This window comes from Echinops telfairi, unplaced genomic scaffold (assembly GCF_000313985.2).
Source record: "Echinops telfairi isolate 266 unplaced genomic scaffold, ASM31398v2 ScPeMD7_655;HRSCAF=1070, whole genome shotgun sequence".
Classification (NCBI taxonomy): domain Eukaryota; kingdom Metazoa; phylum Chordata; class Mammalia; order Afrosoricida; family Tenrecidae; genus Echinops; species Echinops telfairi.
The window spans coordinates 35408161-35425538 of NW_022104553.1; the positions used below are offsets into that span (position 1 = coordinate 35408161).

The 17378-nt window shown below is 44.8% G+C and overlaps 1 protein-coding gene across 1 annotated transcript in view; it reads right to left on the minus strand.

The window, feature by feature from the left end:
• Positions 1–11476, minus strand: part of PDCD2L (programmed cell death 2 like) — a 26593-nt gene extending 15117 nt beyond the window's left edge. Inside the window, exons 1-5 of the mRNA XM_004715825.2 lie at positions 11369–11476; positions 11121–11281; positions 10898–10958; positions 8327–8688; positions 6823–6933 (exon numbers count right to left, since the gene is read on the minus strand). Of these exons, the coding sequence (XP_004715882.1) occupies positions 6823–6933; positions 8327–8688; positions 10898–10958; positions 11121–11281; positions 11369–11476 (803 nt within the window). The remainder of the gene's footprint in view (positions 1–6822; positions 6934–8326; positions 8689–10897; positions 10959–11120; positions 11282–11368) is intronic.
• Positions 11477–17378: the final 5902 nt, after the last annotated feature.

A 17378-nucleotide genomic window follows, 5' to 3' on the forward strand; every position in this document is an offset into this window, starting at 1 on the left:
AAAGTTGGATATGCCTTGGTGACTTCTCTGGATTCATTCTGGCTCATCTCCTCCCCGAGTCCCTTCTGTAAGGGGATATCCAGTGGCCTACAAATGGGTTTTGGGTCTCCACTCTGCACTCCCCCCCCTCATTCACTTTGGTAAGATTTTTTTTGTTCCACCGTCCGTTCTGGGACAGAACATTGAGGCTCTCTGCTCCTGTATAGACCGAAAGCCTCAGAAACCCAAAGGGGCTGTTCGACTCTGTCCCATACGCTTGCTGTGAGTTGGAATCCACTCAATGGCTATGGAAGAGGAGAGCTAAAAGTTTAACATCTATACTAAATCACACCCAGTTTGATACATAGTATATAAATTTCATAAACAAATAAATACATGTGAATCGCTGAGCACCGAATTAGATATATTTTTTTGAATTAGATATTTACTGATACTGGATTTTGAGTTTTATGCTACTAAGACCCTTTCCTAATCTCAATGCTAATGAAAGGGATGGAAAAAATATCTTTTATTTATTTATTTCAAGTAATCATTTTATTGGAGGGTTTCCACAAATCTTCTAACAAGCCATCATTCAGTAGTATTAAGCACACTTACACTTAAAGCCATCGGGGCTCCTGCAATTATACTTACTATGTTGTACTTGTACATATGTTGCCATCAACATTTGCAAAACGATTTCTTTCTACTTGAGCCCTTGGTGTCAGCTCTTTTTCTTCCCCTCTCTACCCTGCCCTCCCAAAAACAGCCTTTAAAATGTGTTGTTTGGGGTTGACTTTTCCTGTTCAGATTGGTTGAAGTAGCACAGAGGTGGGACAAGACGGTGGAGTCACCACTTACTCTACTGATCCCTGTGCAACTTTCCCACTAAGCCACAAACAACAACAGACATAGACTGAGACCTCAGAGGTCCACAGGCGGCTGAGGTGAGTCCCGAGACAGGTGAATGGAGAGCGGGGGTCCACAAAGAAGGTGGAAATTTCTGGCCACTGGCATGCAAAGGACTTAGCTCCCTATAGCCCTTCTAGGCCAGGGAGAGGCAACACTGGAACAAAAATAAGGATGGGAACTAAACTAAGGGAAGTGTGTTTTGATTAAGGTGACATATATTGGCTCTGGGAACTCCTAAGTCACACACTTGGGAAAAGGCAGAGGTGAGCCAAGACCCTAGGAGTGAATGCTTTTGAATCTTACTCAAAAACAAAACCTACAACTCACTGCCAATAAGCCAACAGCAACCCTATCGGACAAGCTAGAACTGCCCTGTGGGTTTCTGAGACTGTCAACAGGAGTAGAAAACCTGGTCTTTCTCCCACAGAGCACCTGGTGGTTTTGAACCACTGACCTTGGGTTTAGCAGCCCAACACATAACCTACTCCGCGCCATCAGGGCTCCTGCAATCCTGAATCTTGCTAAGACCTGCAAAACCTGAGGCAGACTGGCACTAAGACCCAGAGCCACAGGAAGCGCCAGGGCAACAGGGGAAACCCACTGTCTCCATACCTACAACTAGCACTGCAGGCGAGCCTGCTCAGGGCCCAGCATGAAGGTCACTCCGGGTACAACTGCCCCCCACCACGTGCACCGTGAGTCAAGAAGGGAAAGCAGTGTCCTAATCCTACAAAGGGAAGTGAGCATCCAGCGCCAGCAGTCCATTCATCGAGAGAAAGCAACAGCAAATCCACATAAGACAGCCACCTGACAGAAAAACCGCCGGAATAAACACCCAGAAACTTACAACTGTGCGCGCGCGCACACGCGCGTACACACACACACACACAATCAATGGAGATAAATTACATCCCCATAAATCCTACAGCACACCTACTGGCTGAATTAGGGGTGGAAGAACCAGAGGGTCAGAGTGCCCTCTAGTGGGACATAGGAGAAAATAAGAGAGGGAAATCTAAGAAAAAGAATCCCTTAAATCCAGACAACTCCCAACAAAGCCCACATGGAAACACACCAGCCTGTGTGATCATGAGGTGTCGATGGGATCAGGGATCAGGCATCAAAGACCCAGAACAAAAAATCCTACCAATGTGAATGAGGGGAGTGTGGAGTAGAGACCCAAAGCCCATCTGTAGACAAGGAAGAGAGGAGCCACTCAGAGTGCAGTATAGCACCTATGAAACATACAGCTTTCCTCTAGTTCCTTCGTGCTTCCTCCCCCGCCACCCCACTATCATGACCCCAATTCTGCCTTACAAATCTGACTAGGCGAGAGCATGTACAGATAAGAGCTTAAAACACAGGGAATCCAGGACAGATAAACCCCTCAGGACCAATAACGAGAGAGCAGCGATACCAGGAGGGTAAGGACAAAGTGGGGGGAGAAAGGAGGAACCAATCCCAATGATCGACATATAACCCCCTCCCAGGGGGATGGACAACAGAAAAATGGGTGAAGGAAGACGGCAGTGGGCATAACACATGAAAAAAAAATTATAAATTATCAAGCGTTCATAAGGTAGGGAGGATAGGGAAGGAGGAAAAATGAGCTGATACCAAGGGCTCAAGTGGAAAGAAAATGTTTTGAAAATGATGGTGGCAACATATGTACAAATGTGCTTGACACAATGGACGGATGTATGGATTGTGATAAGAGTTGTACGAGCCCCCAATAAAATGATTTTTTTAAAATCCAGACAACTCTGTGAATGCCAGATTGTTATAATACGCTTTCAAATGTTCCACATTGAACAATGCCCCAAGAAACCCCAAAACAAACAAATTAAAAAATTCTGTAGAACCACAAGAAAAGATGGCTCAACCAGAAGGAATACATGAAAAAGCAAAATTTCTCCTGTGGAAACCAGGGCAATGGAAACAAACAAAACTCTTCTAGAACAGTGTCACAGTAAATAAATGAACGGAGACCAGGAAACAATGAGATAAAAAAAGAGAAATATTAAAAACAATTTAACATACAGAGAGAAATATTGAAAATGAAGGAAATAAAGGAACTAGAAAATGAGAGAAACATTCAACAAACGAATCGAGCAGACAGAAGACAGAAACCATGAACTAGAAGACAGTGATGACCCTAGTAGGTCTCCTGAGAAATGTTAAGAGCAAAGAAAAATGAAGAAAGTCAAACGGAAATCTTAGATTCAATGAAGAAATCCAACACTAGAATTTTCAGGATCCTGGAGTTAACATAATAATAAAGTCACAGAAAAAAATCCCAAGAGCTAAATCATAGAGAAACGTCCCAGATCTCAATAGGAACCATCCCTTCCCACACAAGAAGCGACACAAGCTCAGACAGAAATAACACAAATCGGTGCCCTCCATGACACGCAGTAATGAAACCCTCCAAGTATCAAAGACAGAGAAACAATTCTGAAAGCATCGCTCACAGGTCAATGGCTCAGCGCTACAATGAGCACATACTTCTCTTCAGAAACCCCAGAGGGCAGGCATACATACATCCTGAAGGGAAACATGTACCTACCACCAATTCTTTCTCCTTTGACAATGAGGACCGTAAAATATAGATGAACATGGAGAATAAAGGCTGAGTGAAGTAAGTCAACCACAAAAGGCCAAACACTGATGGTCCTACTTTTATAAAAAGTCAAGAACACTTTTTATAAATACACCCACAAGAGCAATGTTCTACGGTGATTATCAGAGAAGGGCAGGCCAGGGAGGTAGACTCACTTTCTACACTGGAGCTTAGCCAAAAGGCGGAGCAGCAATCAGACTCACTCTCTCAAGAGTTGTTCTTTCCCCAGAGGGGGCTGGGAGTGAGGGGGTGGTGAAGATGGAAAAGTTAATACCAAATATGGGTGAAGTCTTTCCAGCCGGACCCCGGTAAAATGAAGGCATTATGAAATACACACAGAAAAAAGTGTGTGATTACACAGGTAGATATGTATGCATATATCTTACCCATTCTAGTATTCTTTCATCTCTTGAATGATGCATTTAACCCACGTACATGTAAACAGAGATGCAAAACCCAAACTCACTGCCATCAAGTTCATTCCAATTCCTGACACCCCCCTGTGGGTTTCCAAGGCTGTAAATCTTTATGGGAACAGAAAGCCTCGTGTTTCTCCCAAGGAGCAAGCGGTGGCTTTGAATTGCTGAGTTTGGGGTTAACAGTCCAACACATAATCCACTATTCCACCCAGGCTCCTAAGAAAAGTATGGTTGACCCCCCCCCCCAAAAAAAAAAGCCTAACACACACATTTTGCATAGACATATAGTAAACAAACTACTAAATAAAATTGGAAATATTACAACAGACCCAATGGAGACAAAAGAGTAACAGAATACTTTTTTTTTTCCAGAATACTATTTTTAAAACTGTACTGGCTGTACTGCAACAAATTTGAAAAGCTAGATGAAATGAACAAAATTCTTTTTTTTTTTAATAGATATCAAAGTTTATTAGTGGTTACTAGAGTCAGTATGCAGAAAGTGGGGCGTGGGGGGTAGGAGTGATGGAAAAACTACAAGGATCATGGAATGTTAGCCTGCAAACAGATTCTTGTCATTGCTGTCAATAAGGCTTAAACCTGTAAATAACTGAAGAGGCAAAAGTTGTGAGATAGATACACAAGGGGCTTCACAAAGTTTGTGGGAAACTTCCATTACTGTCAGGTTTGTTTAGAGTCATCGCTGGGGCGTTTTCTTGCTGCTGGTTTCTTTGACGGTCTGCTCTTGACCTGCATGACCAGGACCAGGGCCTTCTTGAAAGCTCGCAGGTCATTGGGAAGCATGGCTACGGTGGGTTCTGGCTTATTCTCAATTTCCTTCAGGTCGTAGTCTGGCTGCTTGGCCATCTCAAGAGAGCTTAAGTCAGGGTGGCCCTTGCTTGTGAGCTGAAGATGTTCAGAGTCTCGAGGAGGAGGCACCGCTCTGGGACACCCTCCCACATCTCAACTCGTGAGGGGTGCTGCACGGGGCAGGGAAGTGGGGAGAAGGGCACTTGCACCCCAGGCAGCCTGCTGTGTGCACCAGGGTTGCCCTAAACTGGTCACCGCGCGACCCCCATACCGCATGTCCCCACCCTGCTCAGGCTGCAGGCGCTTCTCTCATGAACAAAATTCTTACACTACCTATCCAAATAACCGACACAGATGCAGAAAAACTGACCAGTAAGCAAAACAGATTGAAAACGTCATTTAAAAACTGCAAAAACTACAGGGAATCCAGGCCAGATAAACCCCTCAGGACCAATAATGAGAGTAGCGATACCAGGAGGGGAAGGGGAAGGTGGGGTAGAAAGGGGGAACTGATCACAAGGATCTACATATAACCCCCTCCCTGGGGGACGGGCAACAGAAAAGTGGGTGAAGGGAGACATCGGACAGTGTAAGACAAGAAAAAAAAATTATAAATTATCAAGGGTTTGGGAGGGAGTGGGGGCGCAGAGGGAGGGGGAAAAATGAGGAGCAGATACCTAGGGCTCATGTAGAAAGAAAATGTTTTAAGAATGATGATGGCGACAAATGTGCTTGACACAATGGATGGATGGATGGATGGATTGTGATGAGTTGTACAAGCCCCCAATAAAATGATTTTAAAAAGAAAAAAAACACTGCAACAACAACAAAAGTTTAGATGACGTCCATGGGGATTTTACCACACATTTGGAAAAGAGTTGACGCCAATTCTACTTAAACTTTTCTAAAACATACAAGAGGAAGAAATACCTCCTACCTGTTCTATATAGCCAATGCTACCTTGTTACTCAACCAAGCAAAGACATCCTCAAAAGAGAAGTTTATAGATTAGGTAATCATTAAGGTTCAAAAGGTGAAACAGATGCATACACATACAAAGAACAGGACCATATAGAGGACCAGGCACTAGACCAGCAGGTAACAGGGAATGCATGTTAGAAGGGTCTTGGGGCTGGATAGAGAATTCATCGATATTGTGCTACTAACTTTTTAATTTTTATATAATTCTTTAAATCATTTTATTGGGGGCTCTTACAAATGACAATCCATCATTCAATTTTACTAATGTGCTCCTAACTTATGCTGCTAGTCTCAATATTTATACTGGGACACCTGGAGCTGACCTGATGAAATATTTTCTTTATAAATTAATTTGGGTGACAAAACTATAATAATTTATGAATTATGAAGGGTTCAGGAGGGAGGGGGAAGGGAGAGGAGGGAGGAAATGAGCAAGCGATATTGAGGGCTAAAGTAGAGGGCAAATGTTGTGAGATTGATGAGGGCAACAGGTGTACATATGTGCTTGACTCAATGGATGTACATATGGACTGTGATAAGAATTGTACAAGCCCTCAATAAAATAAATTTTTTTTAAAGAAAAAAATTAATTTTGGAATTGTATCTTTTTAAGAGTCTTCCAATCTATGGAAAAGTTCTGCCTTAGTCAAGTCTGCATTTATGCCTTCAATAAAATTTTATCATTTTCTCAAAACTAAAAAAAAAAGGACCATATAGAGAAGTATCACTTCTTTTTGAACTAGAAACATCACCTTCACTTCCAGACATAAAATATATACATATGGATGTGTATGCATTTTACCCTTTTATAGGAATTTATTATCTATTCAAAATTTAAATATAAGAAATGCAATAAATACTTAAGTGAAAACAGAGAAATTACACTCTGCTTCCTCAATTTTATTCTTCAAAAATACATACACCTACATACAACACACATACACACTAATACATAAAAATACGTGAAGTTTGTATACAAGTCTTAGCAGTGGTTTTGTGGAAATACTGCAGATAATTCTTTTCTCATAATACGTTCCTCAGCTCTCCAAGTTAAGACATATTATTTTTAAACTCGAGAAAAAGAAAAGGTGTCTCCTTTACCTCAAAATTTGTTCCTGACAAGCTGCAATTCTCTTCATGAACTTGTGAAACATCTTATCTCCACTTTTAATTACGGTCTTCTCATACTTTTCATTACAATCACTAGAAATACTAAGAGAAACAGAAAACCTCTGAGTGTCTTAGTCCAAAGAATTACAATATTATTTAAAAAAAAATAAATTAAATTAAATTTAATTTAAAAAAAAATTACAATATTATTTTTAAAATGATCAAAGAAATGCATGCATATAATTCAAACATCCTAATAAAAGCTTTTAATAGAAACAGCAGTCTCCTACCCTATCCTTCTCCCAAGCCTGCTCCCTACCACTTTTCAGCTCATTGTTCACAATTTAAAAATCATACGCCAAATGTCTCTCTCCCCATTATATGAGGGATTACCCCCCTATGGTGGTTCCATAATCTGGTGTCAATTTGAGACTATTAAGAGTGAAGGGGTAGAGTTTAGCCTGTCAATCAGGTCGCAGCTTGATGACCCCATTTGGAGGCGCTATAAATAGCTCACTGGAGGCCAGACCTAGACTCTCTGCTTGCCTTCCTGCTGATAAGCCACATGCAACTATGCTGATGGCAGCCAAAGCCTTGCAGCTGGAGGAGCCACTGTGGAGACCCACACCCTCACTAAGATGCTTCCACCATCACTGGATCCACAAGATTTTCCACCCACTAGCCTATGATCTTCCAGCATTCCACATTACCGAATGGCTGCGTGAGTCTACTGGTATTGGACATATGGGCTAATATCGGGCTTGTGGATTTGATCTGAACTCGGCTGTTTTCTTGATATACAATTACTCTTTCTTATACATTTGAGTGTCTATGAACTTGTTTCTCTAGTCCACCTGGACTAAAACACATACCCCAAAAAGGGAAAAAGTCCTAGGGGAGCTTTTATAGTATGTATTTTCCCCGCTAGGTGAGTATAGAGCAACTAAAGCAGGCGTCCTCAAAGTACGGCCCCGCGGACCACATTTATCTGGCCTGCCGGGTGTTTTTGCCCCATTTGGTTTTTTTACTTCAAAATAAGGTATGTGCAGTGTGCATAGGAATTTGTTCTTTTTTTTTTTTTTTAAACTATAGTCCGGCCCTCCAATGAGTCTGAGGGACAGTGAACTGGCCGCGTTTAAAAAGTTTGAGGACCCCTAAAAAGCAACTAGCTCTAAGTTAGTGCACCCAGTGGCATCAACTAGGAAAGTTCTCTGGTCATGTTGAATTTTTTCGTAAAAGCGCAGTTTCGCTGGAACCTTGGTTTTTTGTGGTGGATGATTTAAGAGAACAGCATGGGGCTGTGAAATTTTGTTTCCTGCTTGGGAAAGATGCTGCAGAAACTGTTGCGATGTTGAACACAGCTTACCAAAACAGAGCTATAAGAAAAACTCAAGTGTGCAAGTGGTTTTTTTTGTTTCAAAAAAGGTGACATGTTGGCTGATGACAAATCTCGTTCTGCCCAAGTCACCTTGCAACCTCAGTGGTGTGTTCTCACCTTTGGGAAAGCAACTGTCCCATGGTAACTCCCTCTCTCTGTTGATACTCCCTCAGAAGGCTGTGGGCATGGTCTAGATTGACAAAGTCCCCGTAGTCATCCTCGTCCACGACACAGATGTAGTAGGGCAGGAACAGTGGAAGCAGAGACAAGGGCGGCTCTTCCTTGGGAGGTGCGGGCTGGGCAGCATCCTGCAGGCTGAGTTTGTGTAGCTGGGCTGACCAGTCTGTGTGCTGTGAGGCACTGTTAGAATTCTTTCCAAAATCCAGCGTGACCTGTGGTGGAGGAGCCTCCTCACTGTCGCTTCCCCAGTCATCTGCACCTTCACACCAGTCCTTGGTTACAAGGCTGCTTTCCTGCTTCTGCGAGAAGATCCAACGAGCAAGGTCTAAGCACACTGGAATCATGTCATTTATTCCCTTGACTTCAGCCACCCATCCCTTCGCCTTTCCTAAGAGAGCCTGCACACCATTTTATGGCACACCTTCCTGGACCCCATCCCATCTCTTCAAAAACATGTCACAAGTGACATAAACAAGTGTCTTCTTTCGCAGGGCAAGGTGACAGATACAGTGCTCTATTTTTTTCAACCATCTATTCCAAACTCCTGCTGTATTTTTCATATAATGCAGAGACTAGAAGGAAAGAACTACATTTTCCTTTCTTTTTTTCCCGTGACACTGTCATAGCTAAAGTTAGAGCTATGAGCAGGAGCATGCCATATGGGTCCACTCCTGACCCCCAAGAAACCAACAACAAACTCACTGTCACTGAGTTGATGCCTACTCATAGAGAGCCTATAGAGCAGGGTGGAAGCGCTCCTGTGAGTTTTCTGAGATTATCCTTTTTTACAGATTAGAAAACCCTGTCTTTCTCCCATGGAGCAGCTGGTGATGAACTGCCGACCTTGTGGTTACCAGCCCAGTGTATAACCACTGTGTCCCTCGGGCTTCAATGAGTCTACTAGAGACTTAGACTTAGGATACAGTGAAATGGGGGGGACAGGCCAAGACGCATAGGACGGTCAGTTTGTAAGTACAGCTAGAGCAAACTGTCCTTCAAAGGAAGCTTGCAGTTCACCACACCACAACCTAACTAGCCAGTTCTGAAGGCCACACCTGGAGTCAGGTCCTCCAATAAGTTGGTGAAAAAACATAAACTCTTTTTTTTTTTTTTTAACATAAACTCTTTATAGTAAATCTCTCCCAGCTTTTAAGAGAGGCAAAGTATTCTTATATTACCTACGATCTAATCCTGACAAATATAAGAAGCCTTCAGATAATGGGATTTTCCCACAAACTTTTTGAAAGTCACACCCAAAGACAGACACCATCTTCATCTCTCTATTCTTAGTATTGCTACCTTGAGGCTTTCTGCTCCTGTAAAAATTTATAGTCTCGAGGGTGGGGTGAAAGGGGGAAACCTATTATAAGGATCTCCATGTGGCCTCCTCCCTGGGGGACAGACAAAGGAAAAGTAGGTGAGTGGAGGCGTCAGAATGTGTAAGATATGACAAAATAATAATTTATAAATTATCAAGGGTTCATGAGGGAAGTGGGAGCGGGCAGGGAGGAGGGGGGAAATGAGGAGCTGATGCCAAGGGCTTAAGTGGAGAGCAAATGTTTTGAGAGTGATGAGGCAACAGATGTACAAATGTGCTTCACACAATTGATGTACGTATGGATTGCGATAAGAGTTGTATGAGCCCCTAATAAAACGATTTAAAAAAAAGTTGTATGAGCCCCCAATAAAATTTTTGTTTAAAGCGATTTATAGTATGAGAAACCCTGAGGGGTTTTTCCCATACTGACCTCTCAGATCATAATTATTTGGAATCGACTTGACAGCAACGGATTTGAAGATAAATATGCATTTACTTGAAAACAAAGGGTGAACTGCTGCTAACTTACCTGACTTTTCAATTTCATTGTGTAGCTATCATATAACTACATACGAGTACTTTTTGTCAAAGAGAAAAACCGGTCAAGTAATAACATTACCGTGTAAATTATAAACAGCAATTCACAAAACCTTTCTAAAAGAGCACTTTATGACTCAGGGATGAGTAAAATTCATTCTATTGTACTTCACAGATCACGGCTTAAAAAACGTCTGTCGGGAGAGTGGGTAGGAAAGAGGGAACCGATTACAAGGAACTATATGCGACCTCCTCCCTGGGGGGCGGCCAACAGAAAAGTGGGTGAAGGGAGACGTCGGACAGGGCAAGATATGACAAAATAACAATTTATAAACTATCAAGGGCTCATGAGGGAGGGAGGAGCGGGGAGGGAGGGGGAAAATGAGGACCTAATGCCGGGGGCTTGAGTGGAGAGGAAACGTTTTGAGAATGATGAGGGCAATGAATGTACAAATGCGCTTTACACAATTGATGTGTGTATGGACTGTGATAAGAGTTGTATGAGCCCCTAATAAAATGATTTAATGTGATAAGAGTTGTATGAGCCCCTAATAAAATGATTTAAATAAATAAATAAATAAAGACCTGTCTTCAACGCTATCCCAGAAAACACCCTAAAACTGCAGCAGCAAAGCTCATCCCAACCGCTTTACCTGTGCGTCCTGCGCCTCTTTCTCTTGGGTCTGCAGGCACTGGGAGCGGAACGCCTTCCAGCTTCAGGGGAACAACAGGTCGCGGTGAGCGCTCCCCCGCCCCGCCCCTGCAGGAGGAGCCCTCCACCCCTCTCGCCCCCCGCACCCCTGCCCGCTCACAACCACCCCCAGCTAGCGCACTTCTCTGGGGAGCCGCGGAGCGCCTCCTGGGCGCCAGGTCTACCTGCCGCCGCGGTCACAGGTGGGGCGGGCGCAGGAAAACACGTGTAGCAGCCGATGGAACGGGGAGCCTTCGAGCGGGCAGTACACTTGCACCGCGAGGGCCAGCGGCTGCCCGCAGTGTGCGCACACGGGCCGCGGAGCTGCGACGGCCGGCAGCGCGTCCTGCGGACAGGGGCAGCTCTCAGACCCGCTCCCGGGCCTGCGCCCCCCCCCTCCGCCCCGGCCCCGCCAACCCGGCCCCGCTCTCACCGGGACACCGCCCAGCTTGCTGCTGGTCCAGGCACTCGGGCCCGTGGGGCAGCCGGGCACAGGCGAGTCCCGGAGACCCAGCAGGACGGGCTTGCGTAAAGACGCCATGACAGCGCGGGAGCCACGTGCAAAGGCGAACTACGGAAGCGGAGGCGTGTTTGCGCGAGTCTCTCCCCGCCCACCCCCACCAACTCCCTCTCTGCGCATGCGCACTTCCCGCCCCTACGGCTGCTGGTCCCCGCCCCATGCCAACTCCCTCTCTGCGCATGCGCACTTCCCGCCCCTACGGCTGCTGGTCCCCGCCCCTCGCCAACTCTGTCTCTGCGCGTGCGCACTTCCAGCACCTACCGCTGCTGCGCTGTGCTTGTGGCACTTGGGCTCTTGTCAGGGAGTTTCCTTTTTTTTTTTAATTAAATCATTTTATTGGGGGCTTCTGCAACTCTTATCACAATCCATACATGCACCCATTGTGTCGAGCATATTTGTACATATGTTGCCATCATCATTTTCTTTTTTTTTTTATATCATTTTATTAGGGGCTCATACTCCATTATCATTTTCAAAGCACTTTCTTTCTACTTGAGCCCTTGATATCAGCTCCTCATTTTTCCCCTCCCTCCCTCATGCACCCTTGGCACATTATTTTATTTTTACATCTTACATCATTCGCTGTCTCCCTTCACCCACTTGTCTTTTGTTCCTCCCTCTGAGGGCGGATATATGTCAGTTCCCTCTTTCTCCCCCACCTTACCCTTACCTTCCTGGTATCTCTATCCTCAGTATTGGTCCTGAGGGCTTTACCTGTTCCGGATTCCTGTGTTTCGGGCTCTTATCTGTACCAGTGTACATGCTCTGGTCTAGCCAGATTTGTAAGGTAGAATTGGGTGTATGATAGTGGGCGGGAGGAAGCATTAGAGTACTAGAGACAGTGGTTCTCAACCTTCCTAATGCCTCAACCCTTTAATACAGTTCCTCATGTGGTGGTGGCCTCCCCCCAACCATAAAATTATTTTTGTTGCTACTTCATAGCTGTAATTTTGCTACTGTTATGACTTGGGCAACCCCTGTGAAAAGCTCGTTGGACCCCCAAAGGGATCAAGGGGTCAGGACCCACAAGTTGAGAACCACTGTACTAGAGGACCGCTGTATGTTTCATCGGTGCTATACTGCACCCCGACTGGCTAGTCTCTTCCTCGTGACCTTTCTTTTTTTTTTTCTTTTTTAACATTTTATTAGGGGCTCATACAACTGTTATCCCAATCCATACACACATCAATTATGTAAAGCGCATTTGTACATCGTTTCTCAAAACATTTTCTCTCCATTTAAACTCCCGACATTAGGTCCTCATCCTCGTGACCTTTCTGTAAGGGGATGTCCAATTGCCTACACGTGGGCTTTGAATCTCCATTTTGCACTCCCCCTCACTCACATTCATAAGATTTTTTTGTTCTGGGTCAACTTCCCATCTTAAGCAATTGCCCAAGGCTGAAGAAAAACAAAGCAAACACACTGTCAATGCTCACTCATAACGACTCCCTGTGGGTTGCTGAGACTAATGTTTATAGAAATAGAAAGCCTTAAAATCTCTAGAAATTATGTGCCTCTTAATGCCCTGGTATTCTCAATTGCATCATATGCGTGTGAAAGCAAAACCAAGGAAGACCAGAAAATGAATGCATTCGAATTATGAATGAAAAACATTGACTCTGGACTAACAGAAGACCAAACAGATCGGTCTTGGAAGAAGTACAGTCAGATGCCCCTTCGAAGCTAGGATGGCGAAACTTAGTCTCACATATTGGACATGTCAACAGGAGAAATCAGTCCCTGGGGAAGGACATCATGCTTGGTAGAGAGACGGCCCAAAAGAGGAAGACCTTCACCGAGATTGGCTGACCCAGCTGACTGAAACAATGTCCTCAGACGTAACCATTGTGACGATGACTCAGGACCAGGCAGTGTTTTGTTCTGTTGTCCTGGAGGTCACTGTGAGTCAGAACCATCGAGATGGCGCCTAGCAACAATAATATGGGGAGGGCGATGGTAGAATTCTCTCTCTCCCTATAAGACCCATGGTGGCGAAAGGGTTACTTCGGACTGCTAACTTTGAGATCAACAGTTTGAAACCACCAGAGTCCCTGCAGGAGAAAAACAACTTTCTATTCCCATAAAGACGTACCGTCTAGGAAACCTATGGGGATCAGTTCGGTTGAAGGACCATGAGTCAAAATCAACTCTATGGCAGTGAGCATAATGGAGACCCAGTTGGATTATGGTCCATACACTTCAAGCCCAGCCACAAACCCATTTGTCAGTGAAGGCTTCTTTGTTACTATCATGCTGACAAAGATTCATCAGAGGTTCCATACTATGAGGGAGTCGGAAGAAAGACATGGCGTTCTTCCACAAGTCCGCCAATGAAAACCCTGTGGATTAAAATAGTCCAGCCCCATATGTGGGGTCATCATGAGTAAGGACTATAGGGCAGCTAAAATCATTATGTAATGAGGATACTCCACCGACTCTGGAGTAATCTTTCTAGAAGTCTTTTACCTGAAGATAAAACTTGGGTACCATTAAGGTAGTGGCGTTCTGTGCTTGTTTGGGAGCTATGCGCCAAAATGCTTAGGAACAAGCAAACACCTCAGAGGACATGGTTCCTTGATTTGGAAGCAGAGGCTCAGATTTCATGGGAAATGCAAATTGCCTTACCTAATAACATGTGTACTGCTTCGGTTCTGCCTCCTAATTTATTGTACGGTGCCTGACATCCGAAGAGCTCTCAAGCAGCCAGCTGAAGCACGATTGGTCTCTATTCTGCTGAGCAATAGGAGAGGGAGAGCCATGGGTAAAGGAGTATGAAATGTGGGGCTAATTCCCTCCTGTGATAGTTGGGTTCATTGTGCCAATGAAGCCCATGGGAACATGTGGGCAGAGTTCGGGCAGGTGGATGCCTGATTGGAGGACCACCGAAAGCCAGAATCCCATCTCCCTCTTGCTTCCCGGTGATCAGACCACTGAGCTGCTGCTTTAGGCAGTCCTCTGCCTTAACTGAGAAAACAAGCCCATTTGGCAGCTGGAGTGGGGTGCTGCTCTAACAAATACTTAAAATGTGGGAGTAGTTTTAGAATTAGGTAAGGAGCGATGCTGGAAGAGTATGACGCTGACTAATATGGAAAGTCTAGGTTGCAGCAACTGTGGGTGGAATTCTAGACATCAAAGGACGTTCTGGGGAGGGCTCAGAAGGAAGCGGAGAGAACAGTAACACTGGATGCAGAAGGTGTGAAAGACGCAGAAAGGGCGGCAGTAGAACAAGGAGATGGGGAAGACAGCGTGGGAGCTGCCCCGTGGAGGAAGGGACCAGAGTGCCTCTGGACAGAAGGCTGTCTGCAGGAGTGGAAGTGTCTTTGGGCACTAACGCTGAAACCGGAGAGCTTTGTAACATTTCTCAAACAGAGGACAAGCCAAGCTATGTGGTGTGAGGGGCCAGAACCCAAGGAACTAGGAACCAGAAGCTGAGGAGACGAGGAACATGAGAAGCAGTTCTGTCTTGGTCTCAACTCACAGGGCCATGATTTCTAGTCTTCAAGAACCAAAGCAAACTCACTGTTAAAGGAGTCAATGCTGACTCGTAGAGAAATCCCTGTGGGTTCTTAAGACGGCAACTATGTACAGGAGTAGAGAGCCCAGTCTTTCTCCTTCAGAGCTGCTGGTGGTTTTGAACTGTCAACCATGCAGATCACAGCCCAATGGCTAACCACTACACCACTAGGAGGTCACAGCTTACTATTAAATTCGCTGCAAAGATGAACAGAAGCCAAGCCAGAGAGAAGAAAAAGGGGAAGTTTATTCTGCGCTTCCCAGGAGGGATTCCCGGACTCCAGCAGGGAGTCAGAGAATCGGCTGTCCAGGAGGGAGAGGAGAGATGGGAGAGGGCGAGAAAGAGACAGGAGCCCTGAACTCCCGGGCTAATTCCACATGCCCCCATTGGGGGGACCTGAGAAGTCTCGCTGATCTGTGGTGGAGAGCGAGGTTAAAACAATCAAGAGAGTGGGTAGAAACTGCAGGTGGGCAAATTAGGAGGAAGGGGAGAGGATTCTCAGTTTGGGGAGCTTTAAGTGGGTCTCCATCCATAAAAATTCCAAGGCAGGGTGGTGCTTTGATGGTCCGTTTGGCCACCCTGGTCTGATGGAGGCAGGCAGGCTATTCCTCCTCCAACCGGCGCCTGACCCAACATTCCATTCCAACCTTTTTGATGACGTATGGGGCAATGTTAGTCTCTAACTGTTCCCTGCTGTTCCGGGCAGCAAAAGATTCAAGGCCAGCGTGCGCTGTGGTTATGTCCCTTATCCCATTCTGGAGAAAGGTTTAAAACGGGGGGTTATTAGTAACAAGCACATCACCGCAAGGGGCTCAATTAAAGGAAGGACCCAGGTTAAGAGGAGGGTTTGGAATTAAGAGAGTAGCGAGGCATTGTCTCCCAGGAGGTTTATAAGATCTTCAGCCCATTTGGTGAGGGTCTCTATGCTTTGCTCTGCTAGCCCTGGTTCATTCACATAATAACAGCACTCTTGAGCTGTCCCTGCAGGGAGGCTAGAGAGACTGGTATGGATTAGGAAGGCTGCCTTTCTCCACCTTTAGGTGGGAAGTAACCACACTAATGCAGACTGATCATATAGGATGAGCGAGGAATTACATACAATAACTGGAAAACTAGGTCCTGCTGTGGAAACATTTACACATTTAGGTAAAGTTCCATTGCACCAAAAGAATTGTCTGGGGTTGGAGAAAATCGGAGTATTGACCGTTATATTGTGCATGCAAACTCCATGCAGAGAAAATCCATTAACATTTTGATTCCTGAAGCAACAGATTAGCTGTGGCTGGACATTGGGCAGTGACAAGAGGATGGGAGAGGGATGAGGCTGGTTTGAATTAGTTAGGCTGCGGGATGCCTGGTCGACTCTGCCGCTTCCCCGTGTGACGAGGGGCGGGAGGGGTGGGGGGACCATCAGTTTGATGTCCTTCACATTCCCACACTGGAATCCCTCTCTTACACATTCACTTCTCCTTTCTCATCAACTTCTCAGCAAACAGCTTTCCGTGTACTTTGAAGTTTCTCTCACATTCTGGCACAGCCAGACATTCTATAATAAATTATCCAATTCTTTTGTTGTTGTTTCTTTTATTTACTTATTTTTATTAAATCATTTTATTGGGGGTTCGTACAACTCTTATCACAGTCCATACATACATCCATTGTGTCAAGCACATTTGTACATCTGTTGCCATCATCATTCTCAAAACATTTGCTTTCCACTTGAGCCAGGGGTGCTCACACGTTTTCAGCATGCGAGCTACTTATAAAGCGATCAAGTCAAAATGATCTACCAACTATAAAACTGCAAAACATATATTTATTTTATGTATTTATTACATTTATTCATAAATTCATTGAGAATCCTTTATATGTACAATGTATGTACCTTGCATGACCGCATGAGTCCATATTGCACAATACAAGACAATTAACTATGTACATTTTTGTCATTACCTGAGTTTACTGTGATGACTTGCACTGAATGGACTGAGCCAGGGATGCATAGTCCGGACAGTAGCTGCTGACAGCCAGCCTCAAGCACATTCCAAATGACCATCAGTCATGGTGGAACGGTACTTGGACTTAATGATCTTTATGTGGGAAAAGGCTGACTCACATAAATAAGTAGAGCCAAATCATGCAGTCAAGGAGGTAGCACATGTTCTCATGTTTGGTACTTTCCCTCTGTAAGTTCCAGAACTGTTCATGTGCTCTGGACTTCGGCTGAAGGTCGGCTTGTAGTGTCAAAATCTCCCATTCCGTATGAAAGTGATACGTTTTTGTCTTCTTCCTTGGTCCAGCTCCCCCACTCATGTTAATACCCTTTCTTAAGCTTCAGAGACAAAAACCAAGGTCTAAAAATTGGTGATAACTTAGCTTGTCAGTTTTGCTGCACTTAGTGCAGTT